The following is a 21,687-nucleotide window of genomic DNA, read 5'->3' as shown; positions in this document are numbered from 1 at the left end:
TCTTCCCTCATGCTTAAGAATTGCCAAGTGGCTTACAGAATGGAGCACCAGACTTCTTCTGTGAGCCCCCAGTGGCACTTTAATTTATAATCCAGAGTAGGCACACACCATACACAATAGCTGTTTGTTTTCACAGGTCAACAGTATGAAATTTTTTTTTGCTGGTTTTGAAAGGCAGCCCACCTCTGCAAACACTGTGCTATTTCCAGAGTTTTAGGTACCAGACTCTTTTGCTGACAGCGCATTCCAAGCCTAACGGCCTCTTGGTTGCATTTGTCTCTCCCGAAAAGCTGATGCCCCATTTATGCCAGGTGCATGGTCCTGGATTTGACTGACATGCTAGCTACTGTAGGTTTACAGACAATATGAGAAGGCAGCTTCCATAGATAATTCACTCAACTCAAAGCCAAATTTCATATCACACCAAACTAAATATTTAATTGTGTGACCTTCTGTTTGGTTTTGTTCCAAGGTATCACAGAATTGTGAAGTGGCAAGAGCAACTTGAACTACCATTATTAGGAGTGGGTGGCTTTAATGTTTTCTCAACAAATGACAGGTCTGAGGTTAGCTCTCTGTTCAGCCTCCTTTCTCACTTTACTCTCAATGGTAACTTCATCTCTGTGTCCACAATATTTAATAAACAGTGACGTCTCATCTCCCTTCCCAGAACAGTGCAATAGAAGACATGGGAGCTTTGGGGGCATCTTTCTCCTGTCTTTGTCAAGTGGCTGCTGAAGGTCACTGTCCATTACCTGCATTGCCTTTACCATCCAGGCCAGCACATGTTGAGGGCTGGATCACTGCTCATCTAATTTATGAGGGTCCTGCTTAGATGTCTGACATCTGATAGGGGGGATGTCCTTCTGTATATATGTTTCTATTATTAGTTGATGAATAAAACACTGTTCAGCCAATAGAGGCAGGAAGATAGGTAAGATTAGGAGATGAGAATTCTGAATAAGGTAGGCAGAGAGGTGCTGGGGAAGACACCATGTAGCCAGCTGACAAAGGAGTATCAGGTCTGGGCATTATCCACTAAGCCAATACCATGTGGAAATACATAGATTACTAAAAATGGGTTAATAATTAAGAGAGAGCTAACCAGTAAGAAGCCCTAGCCATCAGCCAACAGTTTTATAATTGATGTAAGTCATTGGGTGTTTATTTGGGGATGAGAAGGGCGGTGGAATCTGGCAGACAAGAAAACTCCAGCAACCAACATCTACTTGTGAGATGGCATCCTATGTCCTCATCCCCACCAGGAGTCAATTGCTTTCTCTGCTGGATTCTTGGTGGGCACACCTCCATATGATGGAGTTTCAGTATGGCTTGCTTTTAATAGTAAGAACTCAGCTTCTGTGTTAGGTTTTTTTGTTTTTTTGTTTGTTTGTTTGTTTGGTTGGTTTTTTTTGTGATCAAATACCTAGCAAGAAGCCACTAAAGGGAGGGGAAGTTCATGGTTCAGAGGATATAGTCCATCATATCTGGGAAGGCATAGTGGTGGGAACAGCTCCTGCCTGTCAAGACAAAAGGATGCTTTCTTACATCTCCATTGGTCAGGAAGCTTCCCAGAGGAGAAGGCTGACTCACAGATCTGTTCTCCTTCCATGGAGTCAAGAACCCCAGCCTGTGGTATGGTGTTGACTAAGGTCAAGGAAACTGTTCCCCTCAGTTAACTCTCTGGAAACGCCCTCATAGGCATCCCCAAATGCATGCCTCACAATGCCCCAGGTGTTCCTTAATGAGAAATCCAAATTAAACACAACAGGTCCATGCCTCGTCAACTTGACAACTGTGCACTTCTCTCTCAAACAGTGACAGCCTGCAGTCAGAATACTGGAGAGACTCAAGACCAAGGGATGCAGAGAATGGAGATAGGGTATCGTGGGATCTGATGGACAGTTCTGGCCTTGTCTTCTGTGCAGTGCCCTACTGCAGCATGGTGGCTTTTGGGGACAGGGCTGCATATAGAACAAGAGCCACATTCTAGAATATTCTCCCAGCTATGAACCTGCTCCTGGATGTCTCCTAGGAATGCTGACAAAAAGGCAGTAGGTTTTATCTGCAGCTCAACACATCTGTTCCCTGTAATGAGTTTGTGTTTAGCTTCAGAAGGGAATTGCTTTCTCAGGGAGAGTCTTTGTATCATTATTTTAATGTTAATTGTTTTCAGAGACTAAAGATAGAATGATAGGGTTTGGGAGAAAGGAGCTATGCATTTGACTCCTGATGTTAGATTTTTTGATTATGGGGGAAATCTCTTAACCCTGAGAGCCTCAGCTTGTTCCTCAGTAAACAGGGAGGCAACACCTGCTTCTTTCCCTCACAAAGAAGAGTAGGCAGCACTCTGACCAATGGGAGAGAGCTGCAGGTAAACAGCAGCTGCTGTGCTATGGATGAATGCCATCCTTTCACACAGCGTATGTCAGGTCTGCTCACACCAGCTTGGCCACCACCACTGCATTGCCTCTCTGTCCTCTGCCCTTTCCATGGGTAAATTTGACTAATGGTCAATTTATTAAAAGCCAAAGAACATTTCTTGGCCTATCTGACTAAAGTATGACTTTTCCAGACACTGGAGAATTAGAAACACTCAACATCTCTCCCACACAGATCTTTTGCTTGATGCAGAGCAGCCAAGAAATTAGTGAAAAGAAAAATTCCCATCCACCAGAGAGCCATGGTCCACCAGGATCAATGGCTTGGGGAAGGTCATGGGTTTGGTGAGAGAAGAACCTTTGCCCAGTTCCTCTTGTGCCAAGGCCTGATGTGCCCTTTGTCATTAGAAGAGACACCAGTTCTCTCTGTGGATGCCAATCTAATTTCTTCAAAAGACATCCTCATTTGGACCCTGCGGACAATTTATTGTTGATTAGAGATGGTTCCAGAATGCAAGGGAATGTTTCGTGCTCCTGAGGTAACCTTCTGTGTTAGGGGAGGCTGTAGATGACTTCAGGTCAGCAAGGAGAACTCATACCACAACCAACCACGTGCTGGTTCTTCCTATACCCTTGATAATATCTACCCGCTTAAGGGCTACCTTTGACCTGCACCCAGGAGCATGCACACACTCAAGCACATTATCGCAGAGGATGACGTCTGAAGCAGAGGGGAAACTCAGCAGATATGGAGCATGACACAAGATCTGCCCATGGGCAAGAGGCCTAAGCAATGCCTCCTATTATTCGAGGTCAAGATTTGCATAAGGCAGACTGATTTCTTGTGCCACCAGCCATCTAATCTGAATATATCAAAGATTAAATGACGATAATGCTGTAGTTTCACTTCAAAACACCATCAGCAGAGAACAGGCATTTGCAAACAGGGAGCTTGAACGAGAAGGCACAGATTTCTGCTGGTAAATCAGGAAGGCTTCTTGCTGCTAAACTGTACCTGACATCGCAGCATTGAAGCCTCATAAAATATTGACCTAGGATGTTGCTGCCTTTGTCTTTGAGCATAAGATGAGATGGGATTCCTTCTGAACTTTAGTCTTTGCCTTTCCTCTTGAAAAACACATATATGAGATCTTTATAAATATTAATAAAGATTTGCCCCCGGCATGCACTTCCGGCTCACTCAGTTATGGGGAGCGGTGTGGGCAGAAGAGAACAGTGCAGGCACAGAGCACTCTCTCTAACCTTCCCTTTGGTCCATTCAAAAGTGTCTACAGGCTAACTTTAAAGTCTATCTAAACAAACAACATTCTGAAATAAAAGCACCCTTCTGGTAAAACTCCATTATAAAATATAGACTTCCAGACTCAAAATATTCTTACCTGGAATGTTTATGTAATCAAATGGAATGTTTCACATTAACAGTCATTTCCACTTGGATTAAACTAACCTTAAGTGAAAATGAAAGCTCTAGGCAAATATCTATGTATCCGTGTCTCTATATTTATGACTCTGTGTATCTCATCTGCTCTACTTCAGGCAGATTTTCCATCAAATAAAGATTCAACCCACCTACTGTATACAAGACATGCTATATAGTCATCTTAGGTGGATTCACGGGGCAGAAAATAATGAGAGTTTTTAATGGAGTAGTTCACGAATCAGACTCATCTTAGTTCTGCCTGGCTCCCTTCCACTTCCTCCCGCCCAGACTTCAACAACGTGCTGTATTTCCACCGTCATCCCATCTTCCTGACCCTTTCCAGTGGTCCAAGAATCACTAAACAAATGTGCAAGGCCTGAACTACCACTCAGAGCAATGGCTCCTCCTAGTGGCCTGGCTGAGCCTCATTTGCCATTCGAATAAGGCCTTGCATTTTCAAAGAAAGCAACTAGCGATGATTACCATGGTAATGGTCAAACCATCAGATGAAAAACCGTATGTCAGTTAGCTCTTGTAGGGCAAAGGCAGGTCATTGTCTAGTCATTTTCACCTCAAGGGCCAAACGGCATAATTCCGTTTCTCCCTGTAACCTGAAAAGTGCATGTTGGGTATTTGTGAGTTTCCTCCCTCCAAGCTCTCTACCACTGTCTTGTTGCATTCAGTGATAAAATGTGCATTTAACCCCTCACCCCCACACCCCTGATCTTTCCTCAGGCAAGAATTGTGGGAAGAGCTGTTCCAGACAGACCCACTGTCCTCCTGTCAGGCTTTGCCTCCCATGAGCAGAAGGAATCCAAGCAAGTTTATAATTTCTCCAGCCCTCAGTTTCCCCACCTGTAAAATGGGCACATTTGGAGCAGGTACCTTAGGCTAGAGTGTGAGAGCAGCAGGCTGTTAAGATAGTGCCTGGAGTCCCCTCTGCTACTACCCTAGCACTGCTACTCTTTTCAGGCACATGCTTGTGCATTTCCTTGCCCCCCCCCAATTTTGCATTCTGTACTATTAGAATCTACATGATTCTTTAGCTTACAAGAAAAATCCAAATCCTGGCATGGTGACTCATGCCTGTAACCTCAGCACCCTGGAGGTCAAGGTATAGATTGCCACAAGTTATATGTCAACTTAGACTATATATTGAGATTCTGTCTTGAAAGCAAAGAAAGTGAACTATTTTAATGATCACTGTTACTCATGAAATCCTAAGCAGACATCTCTAAAACAGTCATGGGATAGAATTATACACCAGAGAACACCACCTCTGTACATGATTCCTCACTAACTATTATACAACACATCCGTACTCAAAATGCCTCCAATGAGCAATTTACTGATCATTTAATGTCCTCCAGGTCATCGTGTCCAAAAGCAAGAGAAACACTGTGAACTATGCTGCAGAAGGTGCAGTCATATCTCCACACTTCATTGCTATCCAGGAATGAATCTGAGCCACCACTGATGCCTGATGTGAGGGCTAATTAGCCACACACTAGATGAATCAACACCCAGGTGATTTCGGGTATAAAAATGCCTTTCAACCTAAAGAGGCCAGAGAAGACATCGGAGAACATTGAAGGAAGTAATCCCTGGGAACACTGTGAATAACAGCCCGTGGACCCTTCAATAGAAAGTGGATTTACTCTGCTAAGGATGAAACCCTGTAAGCCTTAATAATCACGTAAGCTGCTCCAGCACAGGACAGGGGCATTAAATCCCTCCCCTCCTCGTCTTACCCACAACCCCTTTCACATTCACAGAGCTCAGTGTACTCTATCACACAAGCCTGTAAACCCATTTCTCTCAAGGGCCAGGGCAAATTCCCTCATTCTCCAGTGAGCTGTTGGGAACTCCTACATCTGGAAGGAGAGCCTGGGCTCAAGGCGCTGAGATTTGTGGTATTACAGCAGTGGTCATTAATGGTTCAAAGAAGTTTCTCTTCCAGTCAGAATGTATTTTATGAAAACTTAAAGTAGGAACAGAGATGCGCTATACACTTCAGTTGCAGTGTTGATTGGGGGAGCAAAGTTGTAGGACTTGCCTGCAGGCCTGCTGACACCCCATTTGCACCCTTGAGAGAGGGACTGCCAATTCTCCTTCTCCTTCTCCTCCACCTCCTCCTCCAACTCCAACTCCTCCTCCCACTCCTTCTCCTAAGATTGATTTCATTATTTATCCATATGTAAGTGCATCTGTGCACCTGTGTGTGTGTGTGCTTGTGGAAGCCAGAAGGGGGCTTCAGATCCCTTGCAGATGGAGTTACAGGCTGCTGTGAGCTACCTGATGTGGGTGCTGCATCAGAACCCACATCCCCTGGAAGACAGCAAGTGCTCTTGACTGCTGAACCACAACCTCAGCCCCAACCTATGGGATTTTAAGTAACAAGCTCTGTCTAGACTTACATAGACTTCGCTACGTCTAACAGAGGAATATAGAAGAATCCACTCTGTTCTGGCCCATAGGAAGGCTAATTTGATGGGATTCTGATAAACTTGTAGTTCTAGTACCAAATAGCAATTTTTGACATAACTTAATGCTTTCTTTTTAGGGTCCATTTTGGTTGTTGTAATAAAATATGACTTGTAGAAGTCCAACATTTTGCTGCTCCTCACAAGTATAATTTCATTTATTAACAGCCTATAATTAAGAAGAAACTGTTAGTTAAACAAATAATCAGCCACACCGAGGTGTAGCAGGGGAGTGGTTACCCTTCCTTGTGTCAGAGGTCCCTATCCTTGTCCAACTGTGTGCATATTGCTTTCCAGTCTTTCCTAATTTTACTAAGATCCTGCTTTCATCAAACCAGGGAGGCTAACATATTTCTGCAAGTTGATGAGCGCACAGAACACTAGGTCCTGGGTCCAGCTATTGCTGTCAGTTCCTGGACTTGCCCCTGAGGAGGATGCCTCCCCACCTTGCTCTTATCTGAAGAGCTTTGGGTACCTGGTGCCTCTGTCCTCAGCGGGATGTGGGGGTCTGGCTGTTACACCTCACCTTGGGATAGAAGAGATGCCTCATTTCCTCTCCAAAAGTCAGAACATTAAGAAGATATTTTCACTGTATTAAAGATATGTACATATATATTCCTCTATGATTGTTGACTCTGTAAGCACAGCACACTGAGCACCTGAAATGAACAGATGTGGTGATTTCTGCATCAGAGATTGTCAGAACACTCTCACATAATGATGTAGCTGACTACATTCCTCATTTGCAGAACACAGGGTGTTCCTTATTGCTGGCAGCTGCCTGTAGCTGCAGCAGCCTAACCCCCAGCTCACTGGAGTAGCCAGGAACTGCAGACTGATCCTTAGCTGAGCTGTGACTGAGAAAACAAAACCAGAACCAAGCCTCCCTCTTCCCTCGGCTGGGATTCGAGAGAAGAGAACCTGACCATCCAGGGCCGTGCCCTGTAACTGGACAAATGACAACCCCAGATACTATGGGACATATGGACATCAGGGATGGATGGTGAACAGAAATCAAACACAAATCAGCCACATCATGCCGGCAACAGATGCCATGTTCAAGCTGTAAGAAAGTGTCCTTGGAAGACAATAACAACACAACTAAGTAGGAACATCTGAATTTTGTTCTAGCTCACACGCCTCAAGTGCTAATATGTCAAGGCATGCCAGTGTTTGTCATTGAGAATTCACAGAAAGATGAGTCCCTACCATATTGCTACTGGTCGCCTGGGATCCAATTTTGGGTTTGACACCTACTCTGAATGGCCCCACACAGGGACATGGCTTACGCTGTGCACACAGAGGAGCATGAGTGCAGCCCAGGGTTTCATCTCACCTTCGGCCTCCCTGATCCTGCGTCCTGCTGCGGACCTGCGCAGCACACTCCTTCCCGAGTTGAAGAGGCTAGCCAGCTCATCCAGGGGGCTGGACAGTGGCCTGCTGTTGGGTGGGCTGTAAGGGCTCGGTGGGGAGAAGGTGGATGAGGCCTTCCTGAGGTCTGCTCGGGCTGTCCTTCCAGGTGAGTATGGGGCCTTGGTGAAAGAGCTGCAAGGACCCAGCACTGGGGCTGAACTGGGCTTGGGCTGTGTCCTGGGCAGGTCAGAGTTAGGCGGCGCTTTCGCTGTGGTAATCAAGACAGAATCTGGTGGGAAGGCGAAGTGTGTGGGTGGCCGGCAGGGTGCAGGGGGCACAGGGGCTGGTCCACAGGGTGCAGGAGGTGGCCCTGGGGGTGGCGGTGGTGTGGAAGGTGGTGAGACTCTACTGGACCCATTAAATACAGCAAAACCAGGGGATGCCAGCTGGTCACTGTCCCCCTTCTGGGCTTTTGAATACTGTGGGGACAAGGGGCTGGAGCCTTCAGATTGCACCGGGTACTTGAGATTGGTCTCCAAGACAGGCAGTTTCTTCACCTCCAAGGGTGTCAGTGGTGACTCATCAGAAGCTGGGGAGCAGGTCACTGGGGTGGGAGGAAAGACCAGGAGTGGTGGCCTGTGGGGAAGCAGATTTGGAAAGGGTGGAGGAATGTCACATGTGTCCTTCAAGGGCTGGCAGGTCCCCTCACTAGACTCTAAGATGATGGCTTTTCGAGTCTCCAAAAGCAGAGGAGGTGAGGCAGGCAGGAAGGTGAGCATCCCTGAGCCACAGCCTTCCTCAGGCAAGACATACTTCATCTCCTCATACACAGACTCGCCCTGGTCTGGGCTGTTAGTCTCAGAGCCTCCTGCCCTGGCTGCGTTGCCCACCATCTCAATATACACAGGCTCAGCACCATCATCATCATAGTCCCCCTGTGGCAATGGCAGGTGCAGAGGAAGCTGCGGTGTACATTGTGGTACTGAGTCAGGCCTGGCCCACTGCACACTCAGTGTCCCTGGAGCCTGATGCCTGCCCACATGGCCCATCACACCAGGAGGCCGTGGTCCCCAGATCTCCTCATAGGAGCCACTGAGCTTCGTGTGGGGACTTCTCTTTGGCTTTCGAGGAGGGATCTTCTTCATGGTGCTGTAATCATCACTGTGAGGTCTAGGTCGTGTCAGGGCTAAGGAAGAAGACAGAGATACAAGGGTCAGTAGGCAATGAGTCCCAGAGAAGCCAGGCCTACATGAGGTTGAGTGACCCTACCCTGGATCATCTTGGTTGTCACCGCCCTATCCTCTGAGTAGAAGAGGCCCCTGGTTTCTGTTCCTTCCACCTTCTAGGACTCTGGAGGGGGACCTAGATGCCTGAGACTACTAATGGAAACTTTGTGAGTCTTGGTGCCAGGAGCACAGGCTACACACTGAGGAGGACAGCCCACAGAGAGGGAATTCCAGCAGATGCATGAGGGTGAGACGCTACTCTCCAGGGTGACAGCACCTGGTGGTTTGAGATGTGTACAAATGAATGGTGGTGTCCAACTGTAATTGTGTAAGATGTCTAGGCCATCCTGAGTCTCAGTGTGGACACACATGGCACAGGAAAGTCATTGCTTCAGAAGCAGACCATAGCTAATGGGTATGGGCAAAGTGTTTTGCTGTGTTCTGGCAACCTGTGTTCATGTCACAATGGAAATGGCATAGCATTGGTTGGTTTTCTACCTCCATGGCTGTCTTTGCATGATGGTATAATATAAGGCCTCCTCTGCCACACACACATACAACTACTATAAACAGGAGGTGTTAACTCCCCAGCTCCCAATGAATAAGCATCAGTCCAACCCACGAGGGCTGACCCACAGCACCCCTGAGGTTCCCCCAGACAGTCTTGGAAGCCACTTGGTTCAATACTACTGCAGAGTCACTTCCCAGACACTGACATCAGCAGATTTGAATCAGGAAGCATTTTCCCCAGCTGGCTTCTGAGTGGGAGAGTCTCTGGCCATCCCAGAGAGAGATGTTGACAGGGTGATATTGAGAGGATCCTGCTTTCTGAGGCTGGGCCATGGCAGTGCAGCTTCTGCCTGGTTCCTATTTAGGAAGGAGCCGTATTCACTCATTGAATGAATCCTGACTTCATCGAGGAGTTGTGGACACAGTAGCCCCTCTCTGGGATGTGTGGAGAGGACAGAGACACCATGTGGAGAGGAAAAAGATGCTTCAAGGAGGGAGAAGCCTTAGGGAGGGGAAGAATTGAGGTCAGAAGGTTCATCAGACCCAGAAATATGAGCCATGCCTTTAAGAGCCCCAAGTATGAGGACGGCCATGGTCACACTGCAGAGAAGCGCCAGATTCTAGACTCACCGGAGAACACTGCCAACATGCTTGGATCTGAAGTCACAGACTCCTGGGAAGTTGGCTATGAAACCCAAAACATGCCATGCAGATATTGGAACCTGTAAGTGGACTGTGGCTCTGACTGTGACACAGTGACCTCACTTGGGGGGGGTCAGCATTGAAGTGACCCTTAGCAGTGCCTAGTGGCTCTGAGGACACTCTGAGAGGAGTCCAGGGCAGATGCAATGTGGAAGCTGGAGGGAGCCATGCAGAGCTTTACACGGCAGTGAGAGGGCAAATGGAAAATGTCCAGCTGGCTAAGGATGCTGTCAGGTAGGAGACCCAGCTGCTTCTAGGGTCCTTGTACTGTGACAGCGTAGAGATGAGGCAGAGAACTTATTACAAAAAAAGGGTAAGGGCTTTCTCGATTAATGAACCCACCAGCACACCTTAGTATGCTTTGAAGAGGGAGCACTATTCTAGCATGGAGGAGGACTTGGGCCTCCAGGAAACCTGCTCTAAAGTTGGAGCCAAATACACACCAACGTGCTCCATTAAGACTTCAGAGAGACCTGTGGTGCCCTACATTGGTCTCTGGAAAGAAGCAAGGGCACAGGCCTGAGTGTTGTCTCACAGACAGTGAAGAAAGCCCAACACAGGGGAGTTGTGGATATGATTGCTAACTAATGGTGTGTGGTACCCATTGATTCATGAGCAGCTCACAAAGCTTTTAAAGGGACTATGTCCACGCACCCTGAAAATGGTAGAGGCAATGCCCAGAGAAGAGATTCTGAACCCCGGAATTTCATGGGCAGGGATCAGGCTGAGAGGACACTGGCCCTGATGATAAATCATCATCAAGATGAAGCCCTGGAATTCAAAGGGAAACCTGAAGGCTCCAGAGCATCCACTTAAGAAGCAAGGGAGGTGGTAGTGAGGGGCCAGGTCTTTGTTCCCATAGTGGTCCTAGAGACACCAAATGATGGTCTGTCTAGCCAGTGTGGATGGTCGTTTTAGATTACAAGTGTAATGAACCTTGTCCAAATGAACATGAAAAGCATGGCCTTGAAGGGGCCAGGGACTCTTGCTTTGCTTAAGGAAGCTCAGTCCAACCCTTGAGCTTTGGGGGATGCTGGAAGATGGCTTTGGGGGCTTCAGGAGATGTTAACTCTATGGCACATGAGAGGAGAATGAATTTAGTTCAGACTGGGCAGAGGCCTACTTGAGTTTTCCAAAACATTTGCCACAGATTTATTTTCAGTACCATTGTGTCTCCTTTTCCGAACCGGCAAAGGTTGCTGGGACTGTTCTGGTGGATAACGTGACACAGAAGCGATGACCCTTATCTCCTCAGGTTGGCACATAAGAGGTGGCATCTGTCTTCATGCCTCCTCTCTACTGTGAGTTCCCCAGTGCACTGGCTTTCCACATTAACAACAGAAGCCTCCATACCATCAGAGCAGAAGCAGAGGCCAAGTAGAGGTACAGAAACCCTTGGATGCCTCGGCCTCCAACCTAGTCCTGCTTCTAGATCATTTGTGTGGGACCATGACTGGGAAACCCAGACAATCCATGCCTACTGAGACCCAGAGCCTGAGAGACAGAGAACAGCCATAACCTTATTTAAATCACTGTTTGGGTGGGTTGCTAAGCAACAGCAGGAAATGAATGTAGCACCCCTCCAGATGTGCTTCAAAGGCAAAGTCTTTTGCTAGGAGCCTGTTGGGTGAGGCAGCCAAAAACAGGGTTCTGGGGTCTCCCTGCCTGGATCAAAGCTCTATGTGTGGACAATGGGTGGGCGTGGTCATACCTTGCCCCTGGACTTGGCTGCTTTATCTGCGCAGGGCTGTGATGATTTGTCACAGGGTGCTATAAGGATGGGAAACACTGAGAACAGGGCCCCTCGTGTCAGCAAGTGTTCATCCTTTACTTCCATACTCAGCAAGAGATTAGCCTTTGGAAATAGGGATAAGACCTAGACAGTACTCCTTACAGTATGGCTGGGGCTCCAGCAGGGGCCTTGCCTAGAATAAGGCAGTGATTCTGCAGAGAACACAGCTCCATGCTGAGCCCTCTGAATGTTAATTTGGAATTTCTGTGGGCCCGGCTGGGCTGGGAATCTTCATTCTTCATAAGCTAAAATTAGGGAAGCCATAGTTAGAGTATTGAAATTTAGTTTGGTCTTGTGGCTATTCCAGGGTGTGTGATGTGATTATCTTATTTGCAAGTATTGAATGCAAGGACAACTAACATTTACTTATGTCAAGAGTTTCGAAGCTTATGTATAAAATATCACAAGTACTCAACAATGCCAATGGAACAAAGCCTGAAAACAACCCTGGTCACACGGTGGAATATTGGGACTCTTTGATGTCTAACAGGAATTCAGAAGCCACACTGCATTTCCAATCTCAGGAGCTCAGAGACTCCCCGCCTAGGCCAGCAATCCTGAAGTTACATTCAACATGTCCTAAACTCCTGCAGGACAGCAAAGTTACCATACACAAAATACTTCCCTTTGGGGTCTTTGGTGTAAGCATGTTGGTGGCATTTAAGTCACAATTCACACCAGCACAACCTTGTCCTATTATCTCTGAAAGAAAGACACAATCCATGCAAAAATTTAAAGAGGAAAAGGACAGATGATGAGGACTTGCTTAAGAGCTCCCCGATTTACAGCTTTGCCTATGTGGTTTTGCTTCGGCTCACTGCCTCTTGTATTTTTGTTATTGTTCATTTGCTCATCACAGGGTCCATTCTGCATTCATGCTATTTTCTTTTCATATCTATGTGACCTCTGGCTCCTTGGTGACAGAACAGAGTCCCCCTAGTATACCATGAACCTGGGGACCTTGGATTGGGCTTCACAAGACATTCTGAGGCCTGTGCATGGAGCTGATAGCGTCTGCTTGCTAGGTACAAAGAGAAACAGGGCTTGGCTTCACCGACACTGGTGTTGAACCTCATTCCATATTGTGGAGACTTTGGTCTACTTTGAGTCTCCTATCATCACCACCACCTAATCATCCCAGCATGCAGATACCCCTTTCAATAACCACTGCTCAGTCATCTTCTTATTCCACTCACCCTTTCTGAGATTCTCTCCTATGAAATTGTAACACTATTCCCTCGCTCCATCTCAGGTGTCAGGTTGATTGGATGCTGATTCCCCCAGACCCAGCCCAGTGGAAGAGCAAACCAGCTTCCTGCCAGGCTTTGTTCTAGCTCTGACTCTGCATCCAGGGGACATCTACTGCAGACCCTCCACAATGTTCTCTAGCCTCCATTGCTCCCCCCCTTTTTTTTTTCAGGTCTCTTGCACTAGATGCTCCACCCTGCACATGGAGGACACACAGTCTTCTCCCACACCATCTCCTAAAAGTTGTGGTAATACAACTGGTGCATTAAAATAGCAGCCTTTATTTGAGTCAAGAAAAAATTCCTATAAAGACCCTCCTTATCATATTCTTTCCAAAATAAAAAGTGAAATTTTATTTATGTATGTGAGTGTTTGCCTGCATGTATGTATATACACCACACACATGTCTGGTGCCCACAGGTCAGAAGAGGCATCAGCTCCCCTGGAAATGAAGTTACTGATGGTTGTGAGCCATCATGTGAGTTCTGGTAATCACACCTGTGTTCTTGGAAGAAGAGTCAGTGCTCTTCCTCTTTCTTAAAGGCACTAAAGAATGTGACTTTGAAGGGATCTTGGATGTTGCCATTGCTCTAGGTATCTGTCATGGGTCAGAAGCCTGGATCTTTCTTTAAATTGAGTTTGTTTTGCTGTGTTTCTGTATCATTGGATCACTCAGCTCCATATCTCATTCAGATGCTAGGTTTTGGTGCAAGCTTCTCAGACATTTACTCTAGAATCTTCTCCGATTTACCCAACATTACCACCAACTCTTTTTCTCTGCAGCAATGGTCTGGAGCTAAAGCCATCATGAGTTGACTTGATTATTGCCCACCCTTCTCAGTGAGGTTTGCTCCATTTCCATGAAGGACACATGCACTCAGGTAAGTGGTGGTCACACACCATATAATTCATGTGTGCACACTTATCTATAACCTGTTAGATTTGCAAATACTTTGCTTTTCCAATTTGAATACCAGTTACCAGTGAACACTTACAGTAAGTATATGGACCATCGAGAGTTGATAGAGAATAATTGACATTTCCCCTTTCTGTGTAACCATATCCTGACCGACCCGTCCAACAGAGCCCTTTGCTACCTAGTCTCAGAAGTTGCTGAATTTTGTGGCGACCCTCTCTGCATCCATCATTGCACTCACCACAGGAAGAAGTGAGCTTAAACTTTAATTATATCAAGATCAGGAAAGCTTGGTGAATAGTTTCCTCTTTTAAACAGTGAAAAAAAAATTACATGGAGTAGCAACCAACTTTTAGAACTGCTTTGGCTTTGAAGCTTCTAACTCAATGGAGAGGTGGGACCCGAGGTGAAGGAAATGGCATATAAGGAGCTTTCCTCTAAGAGGCTTAAGGATTTGAATATTATTTATATTTAATGATTAAAAAGCTGCTGGCAAGCCAACAATTGGATTTATTGCTATTAAAAAATATATTAGGGCCACTGAGGTGCCATGGGCACTAAGGGAGTGGAACCCAGCACATCAGCGAGCAAGAGAAAGGACACCATGCACCCCCCTCCCCTTGGCTAACCTTCACTGGCTGCATCCTTGGCGGCTGAAAGGCAAGCGCTCACAGCCTCATAGGAAGCACTCAGTCTCGTATTGGGGTCCCTCTTTGGCTTGGGTGGAGGCTGTTTCCGTGGTGATGGGAGGCCAGTGGTGTCATCCATGCTGAATACAGAGTGCAGTGATGGTGACCGGATGGATGGTCCAGCAAGAGCCTGGGCTAGGCTGTCCCCTGCCATGGAGACTGGCACGGAGTTGGAGTGGACATGCCGAGATCCTCCATGGTCTTCAGCTCTTAGGGGGAAACAAAACAGAAACAGCCACAGAATACAAAGGCCCAGATGCCATATCATTCAGGTGACAGCAATGATAAGCCCATTCCCTTGACATAAAGAGAGTTCCTTAGCAGGGAACTTTTTTATCTGGCTTGGTGAAAAATCTGTGTGCAGCTCTTAGCAACCTGCTCACCCAAGGAGAGGTGCCCAGGCCTGTCTGGCCCATGATGGAGCATGGGGGATGTCCATCACAGCTGCTTTTCAGTATTCTCCCAGCAATGCTCCAAATACTTAAAGGACTTCATGTTTCCCATCAGCCATCCCCAGAATGAATTTTTCACAGTCTGATTCTTAAGCAAATCAAAACGGCAGAATTTCAATCTGAATGATAATTTGTAGGAAATCCATCTTAATAGAGAGTTACTGTTGCAGCCAGGGCGGGAAGTTCATCACCATTTCCCCTGGCAGGAAGAAGAGTGTGCTCCACAATGAAGGAGGGAAATTCACAGTCTCTCTCTCTCTCTCCATCTAATCTCACCAGCAATTACTAATTATGTACAGAATTATTATTCTCTCTTTGACTCTGTACAGTCTCCCAATGCCAAGTGAACTTCTGGTATCAGCAAATAACAGACAAATGTTTCTTCACTTGATTTTATATCAGGCAAATAAAAACACATAATCAAATTGAGAAATTGGAGTGACTGGTTAGTTCCAGTAGGGAAAATAATAAATACGATTCAGGAAGTCACTGAAAATGAGTCTTTGTCTGGCTTAATTTTTTTTTTCTTTCCTTTTGCCTTCATGTGTGAGGGTAACCATGTGAGATACTGGTGAGTTCGTTTCCCAGGACTTGCTTCCTATCAGTTTCATAATTATTTCTTTGTGTGTCAGAGCACCAAGAGGGCTGGAAGCCACCAGCATGCGAGCTGGCTGCCCATGAAAAAAATGAAGTCACCAAGGAGGAGAGCAGAGCCACTCAGTGAATAATTTCTTTCCCCTGTAATGTTTAATTACAGATTTATGTACAAAGGAAAATTTTCCTCAGATTTCAATCACTAAAATATTGGAAGCTAATTAGCAAAGACCACATAGCCATTTCCGCTTTAATAACAACAACAACAACAACAACAACAGCAAAGTCACTTGACAGTGATGGCAAGGGAGAGTCATTTTCAGAGAGAAATGAGAAGTTCCTGAGGTGTTTAGGAAAAATTGACAGCTCCCGAGTCACACATTTGTATAGGAGCCCTGTTCTTCCCCTTCCTGGGTGTGTACCTCATATACAGGTGTTTCGATTTATACACCACTTCCATGTTCTCAAAGTGGTGTCTGAATTCTTTGGACGGATTTCTAGAAATTTCTATTAGCCAGTCTCATATGCCTTGCACCTGCATGAGCATGTTAAAATCCCTTGCTAGCTGATTTGATGGCTCAGAGCTTACAGTGAGGCTTCCAGTAACATCAACATGACTGAAGAAGCAGAGATACTTTCTATGGCTGAATTTACCCATGGAGGTCACTGTTCCTGAAGGCGCCACCCAGGAAAAGAAACTCTGAGATTGCTGGGGTATCTTCACTAACACAGTGTTCCCCAACAGGCCTGTTCCCCAACTGTTCTCGTTCAGTTGAGTTTTGGGGGTGAGGGTCACCAGAAGCCCCTGGCTCCTAGGCCCTGTCTCAAAGGTAAGTAAGGTTGCAAACAAGTCTTACCTCTTGCTTCCTTCCTCTTGCTTGCTCTTATGGTAGGAAGCATGGACCTCCTTCCGGACCCTGTCGTGTTCCCTGGCGATGTCAGAAGCATTCTGGATGACCAGGGCATCGTAGGTTTTCAGGGCCATGTCCTCTGTGCTCTGTAAGAAGGTCTTGATGGACGAGACCTCTTGCTGCTTGCTGTTCATTCTCTGAAGTAAGTGTTGGCGTGCCAGAAACCCTCGTATAACTTCACAAAAGAACACAACCCTAGGTCAGAGGGCAGAGCTAAATCTCTTCTTCTTCTTCCCCTCCTTCTCCCTCTCCCCCCTCTCTCATACTCACTGCAAACAAAACACATTCAACCCAGATTAAGAATTTGCTAGAACACCTCAATTTCAAATTGGGGAGTGTTCTGTTTCAATGTCCCCCAGAGTCTCACATGTTTGAATACTTGGTCCCCAGCTGGTGTTGCTAATGGGGAGGGTGAAGAAGCTTCAGGAGGCTAACCATTGCTGGAGGAAAAGTATCGCTACAGTCATGCATGAAAGCTGTACAGCCCAATCCTACTTGCTATTCACTCTCTGCCTCCTGGGCATGGATACAGTGTGATCAGCCTCCTGTCTTATCACTAAAGTTCCATACCCAGATAGATTGTATCCCCTTGGAACTGTGAGATCAAATAAAGCCTTAAGTTACTTTTGCTTGGGTATTTTATAAAATGACATGATGGCCATTCCTTCCCCTAAATGAGGTTTCTAGTGCAAAATTCATAAAAGCTACCTCCACCCTTTTGTTTTCTTTTTGTAACACAAGCTGACATATCCATGAATCACATCAATGAGAAAGACCTAGGTGAGGCTTCCCCTGAACCGTTTTGGAATGCATTGATAGTTGTATCCACCTTGCAGTGAACTTGAAATGGTGGCCACACCTGCTTGGGCATGGCCTCAGGCAGAGGGAAAGGGGAAAGAGGGAAGCTTGAGGCATGGCTTTCCTTTGTGCTTTCTTTCTGGTGGGTCAGCTTATCCTGTAGGAAGGGCAGAGAAATGCTCCCACGTTTCTTTGTAATTTTCTGTGTAACTGTTCCCCAATAAACACCCATGTATCATTTACCTTGGATCTAGTGAAGTAATTACACCCTTGCCTTCAGATAGACTTTCATGATTCTTGGTTATTCAAGAAACAGTCAAGTCTCCATGGGTTAGTATTCAAAATACTTATTCATAATACTCCTAAGATTTTAATGTAATTCTTAGAGAATGACATACCTTGAGATCTAGAGAGGCTTTACAGTAACAATAGGAAATGTGCCCTTCCTGCTTCTCAGAATGGCAGGTTTAGAAGAAATGGGTAAAATCTGGGGAATAATTAACTTAAAATTCAGTGAAACCAATAATTGAACAGCAGGAATTTTGTTGAAGAGAAGAAAAACTCAGAAGGCAGGATCTAAAGGCACATGACCATCTCAGACAGTTAATGCCATTTAATGTGGAAACAATATAACACATAGAGATACGTGTGTTGGTCACAATGATAATGGAATTATTTTCCTTTCCAGTAAACAGGAACAAGGAACTGCAGAGCTCGGGCTCAAATCCCTCTGTGCCTGCTAGACAGCTCCATCCCCCAAGCCTACAGCCCTCTAGATGTGATTTGTGGCCCTCCAGGGGGGACAGAGCAGCAGTAGGGGAAGTCACATGGAAGGGTATTGCAATCAATAGATGAAAGAACTTGCTAACGATTAAGGTGGGGTGGAAGTGGGGGAGAGGCTGCTTTCTGAGAAAGGGAAGTGGCCTTTATCCCTGGCATAGGCAAGGCAGGTGCAAAGGCAGTCCCTGCAGATGCTTGGGGCCAGCACAGACTGCTGACTTCTGACACTAGCCTGTCAGCCCCAGAGAAGCTATCCCTTCAGGCTTCAAATGCCTCAGATTAGAGGAAACTGTGGATTAAAAAGACAGGCAATGTCTGAGAAAAATCACTGAGTGAGACTCCCTCATGCCTGGAAGGCAAGACACATGTGGGCTGTCTCAGAGGCACTGTAAAGTTAAGACACAGCTTTCCCCACTTAAGGGCTTCAAAGAAAAATAAAATAAAATAAAAGATGCAAAGTGTTCCAGCATCCCGAAGGCTTCTCCCTTTAAGTCCAGATGACGGTGCTGAATGGAAAGTTACTTTAGAATGCTGAACTAACCTATAAACAACAAAATGTTAACATTAAAACTGATGTCAGACTTTCAGGAACATAAAATGCAGGGTAAGATAAAGCAGCGTCACCCTGAATATGACCGATGCATGGAGAGGACCGGGGACATTATCTGGGCTGTCCACCTGCTCTTTTCTTGCACTGGACAGAAACAGTCACTGGCCTTTAGGAGCGAAAGGTGGAGACATGGTCCTGGGGCTGAAGCTCTTGCGAGCAAATACAGACTAAGGAGAGCAAATGTCAGACCTCCCAGGATGCCACTTCTGTCCCACAGGAAGGTGACTCCATCCCCTCCCCCTCTCCTACTGGCCAACCTTCTAGAATTCTTTTACAACATCAATGTCAATGGGTCACCAAAAACTGCCATTCTCAACAAAGGACCACAGCAAAACAAGCCTGCTGGAAATAGACAGAGTGGTTTATTTACTACAGATTTTAAAGCCTGCCTCTGCCGCTGGGCCACTGGCTGCTTCATTTAGTTTGTGTTTAAATTTTACTTTTTTTTTCAAATTTAAATGTGAAATTTTCTTTTCTCCATGAATATACTAACAATAGCAAATAATAATAATAAAAATGGAAATATCTCCAGCTTACATAAAATTTGAGTGAATTTAATATCAATTCTAATAGACAAAAAATAAAAATAAATAATAAAATAAAAGAAGACAAAAAAAAAAAAAAAAAAAAAAAAAACTAATGCCCAGTTTCAAAAGTCTATGGTTTCTAATGTGCTTTGTGTGTGTGTGTGTCCATTATTTCATTTATTCAAAATGAAATGATGGTTTTCTTTTCAATGCTATTTTCAAGGCTTCTCTCCACTGTTACCTTCAGAAAGGTGAACCAGCAAAGTTGGCCCCGCCCTCTGCTTCAGGTTGGTTACAGTAGCAACTTAGTCAGTGAGGCTAACTAGAAGAGAGATTTCAAGTAGGCTTCATGTGGAAAGGGGCACAGATTCCTCTAATTTTATTTAAGGATATTTCCCAGGAGCGCCTGGTGCCCTGCTCTGTTCACACATAGTGTTGTGTTAAATGGGGCTTCTTCCTGACCCAGATTCAGCTGTGGCTCAGAGCCAAGTTTGGATTCAGCCTCATGGGGTGGTGCTGAGGCTGTACCTCCAACCAGCCTCCAGTTGAGGCAGCGGGGTGGAGGGATGGAGTGGGTGCAGCAGGCATTACTTGGAGTAGGACAGGGGACAGTTCCAAATAGTCACAGCCAGTATCTCCCCTGCATGGATGGCACAGGGGAGCACTGGTCATAGTCAGAGAGAAGGGGACTGGACCTCCTCAGCCAAAGCCATTATTCCACTAGGCTGGAAAAAGCACCTGAGAGCTTGCTCTGTATCTGCTGCAAGCGGGTGAACACAGAAGGCTGCAGAGTCCCAGCTGTGGCCAAGGGGACACGACACAGCTATGAGGTGTCTGCCAGTGTTTCTCTCCAGGGCAGGGGGAATGTTCAAGGAAGAGATGTCTGCTGAGAGAAGGTGAGCAGTGTCTGTGAGTGGGTGACAAGGGGCTGACCACAGAACTTTGGCCATTGAGCACAGGGAGTCAGAGGGATGATGCTTCCAGGTATGTGAAGAGTACTTGGAGTCAGTCCCAGCCAGGGAGATCAGGGCAGGGTCACAATATGCCCACTGCAGTCCTTGTTGTTGCCTTCCCCCATGCCTTTCCCTGCTTCTTGCTTTTCCCTTTCCCTCCTCCTCCCTCTTCCTCTTCCTCCTCCTCCTTCCTCTGCCCTCTCCCTTTCCTCTTGACCTGGCACAACCCAGAGGTGCCAAAGATAGAGAGACCAGGAAAATACTCTGTGTCATGGGCTGCTCTGAGAGGGGCAGACCAGAAGTGACCAAGAGCGAGGCTTGGGCTCGATGAATGGATTAGAAAAGGTTCTGAACTTCGGCCAAGGTTTCAACTGGATGTGTTAAATTCTGCAAATGGTAGGACTTCTTCATCACCAGAGACTAAGGGGACCTACTGGAGAATTCCCACAAGCCCATGGCCAAACAAGACCCACACAGGAGAGGGGAGAGGGGAGAGCAAAATGGAAGGAAGCTCATATCATTTTTCTAGCATGTTTACCATTTAAAACATTTTCAAACACATACCATTGTGTCACATTGAAATTTGGCACGTGGATTAATTTCTCAGTTGGTAAAGTGGTTACTAGAAAAAACTAAGGTGGAGAGCAATAATAGAAGATACCAGATACTAGCATTGACTTCTGACTTCCATATCTGCACAAGACACATACATACACACACACACACACACACACACACACACACACACACACACACACACACGTACCCCTCTGGCCCCCAATTTTTAAATGTGATGATTATATCCATTTTATGTGAGGAATGGCTGTTTTGTAAAAATGCACATTTTTAGTAGTCAGATTTGGATAGAAAACAAATTCAAAGTGAAATCTGTCCCAAAATTATAATGAGATGGATGCCAACAGCCATAAAAGAAATCACACCAAATATTATCATCACTCCCTGAAGGAAAATAGAGTCAAGGGTTTTCCAAGTCCTAAAGAGAGTTATAGAAAATGCTGTTTGGGCAATTAACTAGTGCTAGCTCTTGGAACCCAGCACAGCTGAGACCTGTACTGGATGCCACAGAGACCTGCCTCACAGCTGCCACCCGGTGCCAGGTGAAGTGTCCCCTTTGCAGATTTCCAGGCACAATCTCACTGCCCTGTGCTTCCTAAAGAGACTAATGTAGCTGACAATCTGCAAGGTACAAAATGCAAAAATAGATATGTTTGTTCCCTCCCTCAAATTGTGACTTACACCTTCTCACATAGAATATAACCAGTAAAACACGAAAGGTCTACAAACATTGGCGCAGAGTAAA

The 21,687-nt window shown here is 46.0% G+C and overlaps 1 protein-coding gene across 1 annotated transcript in view; it reads right to left on the bottom strand.

Moving 5' to 3' along the window:
• Positions 1–21,687, bottom strand: part of Myo16 (myosin XVI) — a 335,766-nt gene that overhangs the window by 45,432 nt on the left and 268,647 nt on the right. Inside the window, exons 30-32 of the mRNA XM_051181974.1 lie at positions 16,645–16,873; positions 14,682–14,950; positions 7,642–8,844 (exon numbers count right to left, since the gene is read on the bottom strand). Of these exons, the coding sequence (XP_051037931.1) occupies positions 7,642–8,844; positions 14,682–14,950; positions 16,645–16,873 (1,701 nt within the window). The remainder of the gene's footprint in view (positions 1–7,641; positions 8,845–14,681; positions 14,951–16,644; positions 16,874–21,687) is intronic.

Source organism: Phodopus roborovskii, unplaced genomic scaffold (assembly GCF_943737965.1).
Source record: "Phodopus roborovskii unplaced genomic scaffold, PHOROB, whole genome shotgun sequence".
NCBI lineage: Eukaryota > Metazoa > Chordata > Mammalia > Rodentia > Cricetidae > Phodopus > Phodopus roborovskii.
Note: the sequence above shows the minus strand (reverse complement) of the source record. Positions and strands in the feature narration are given on the sequence as shown.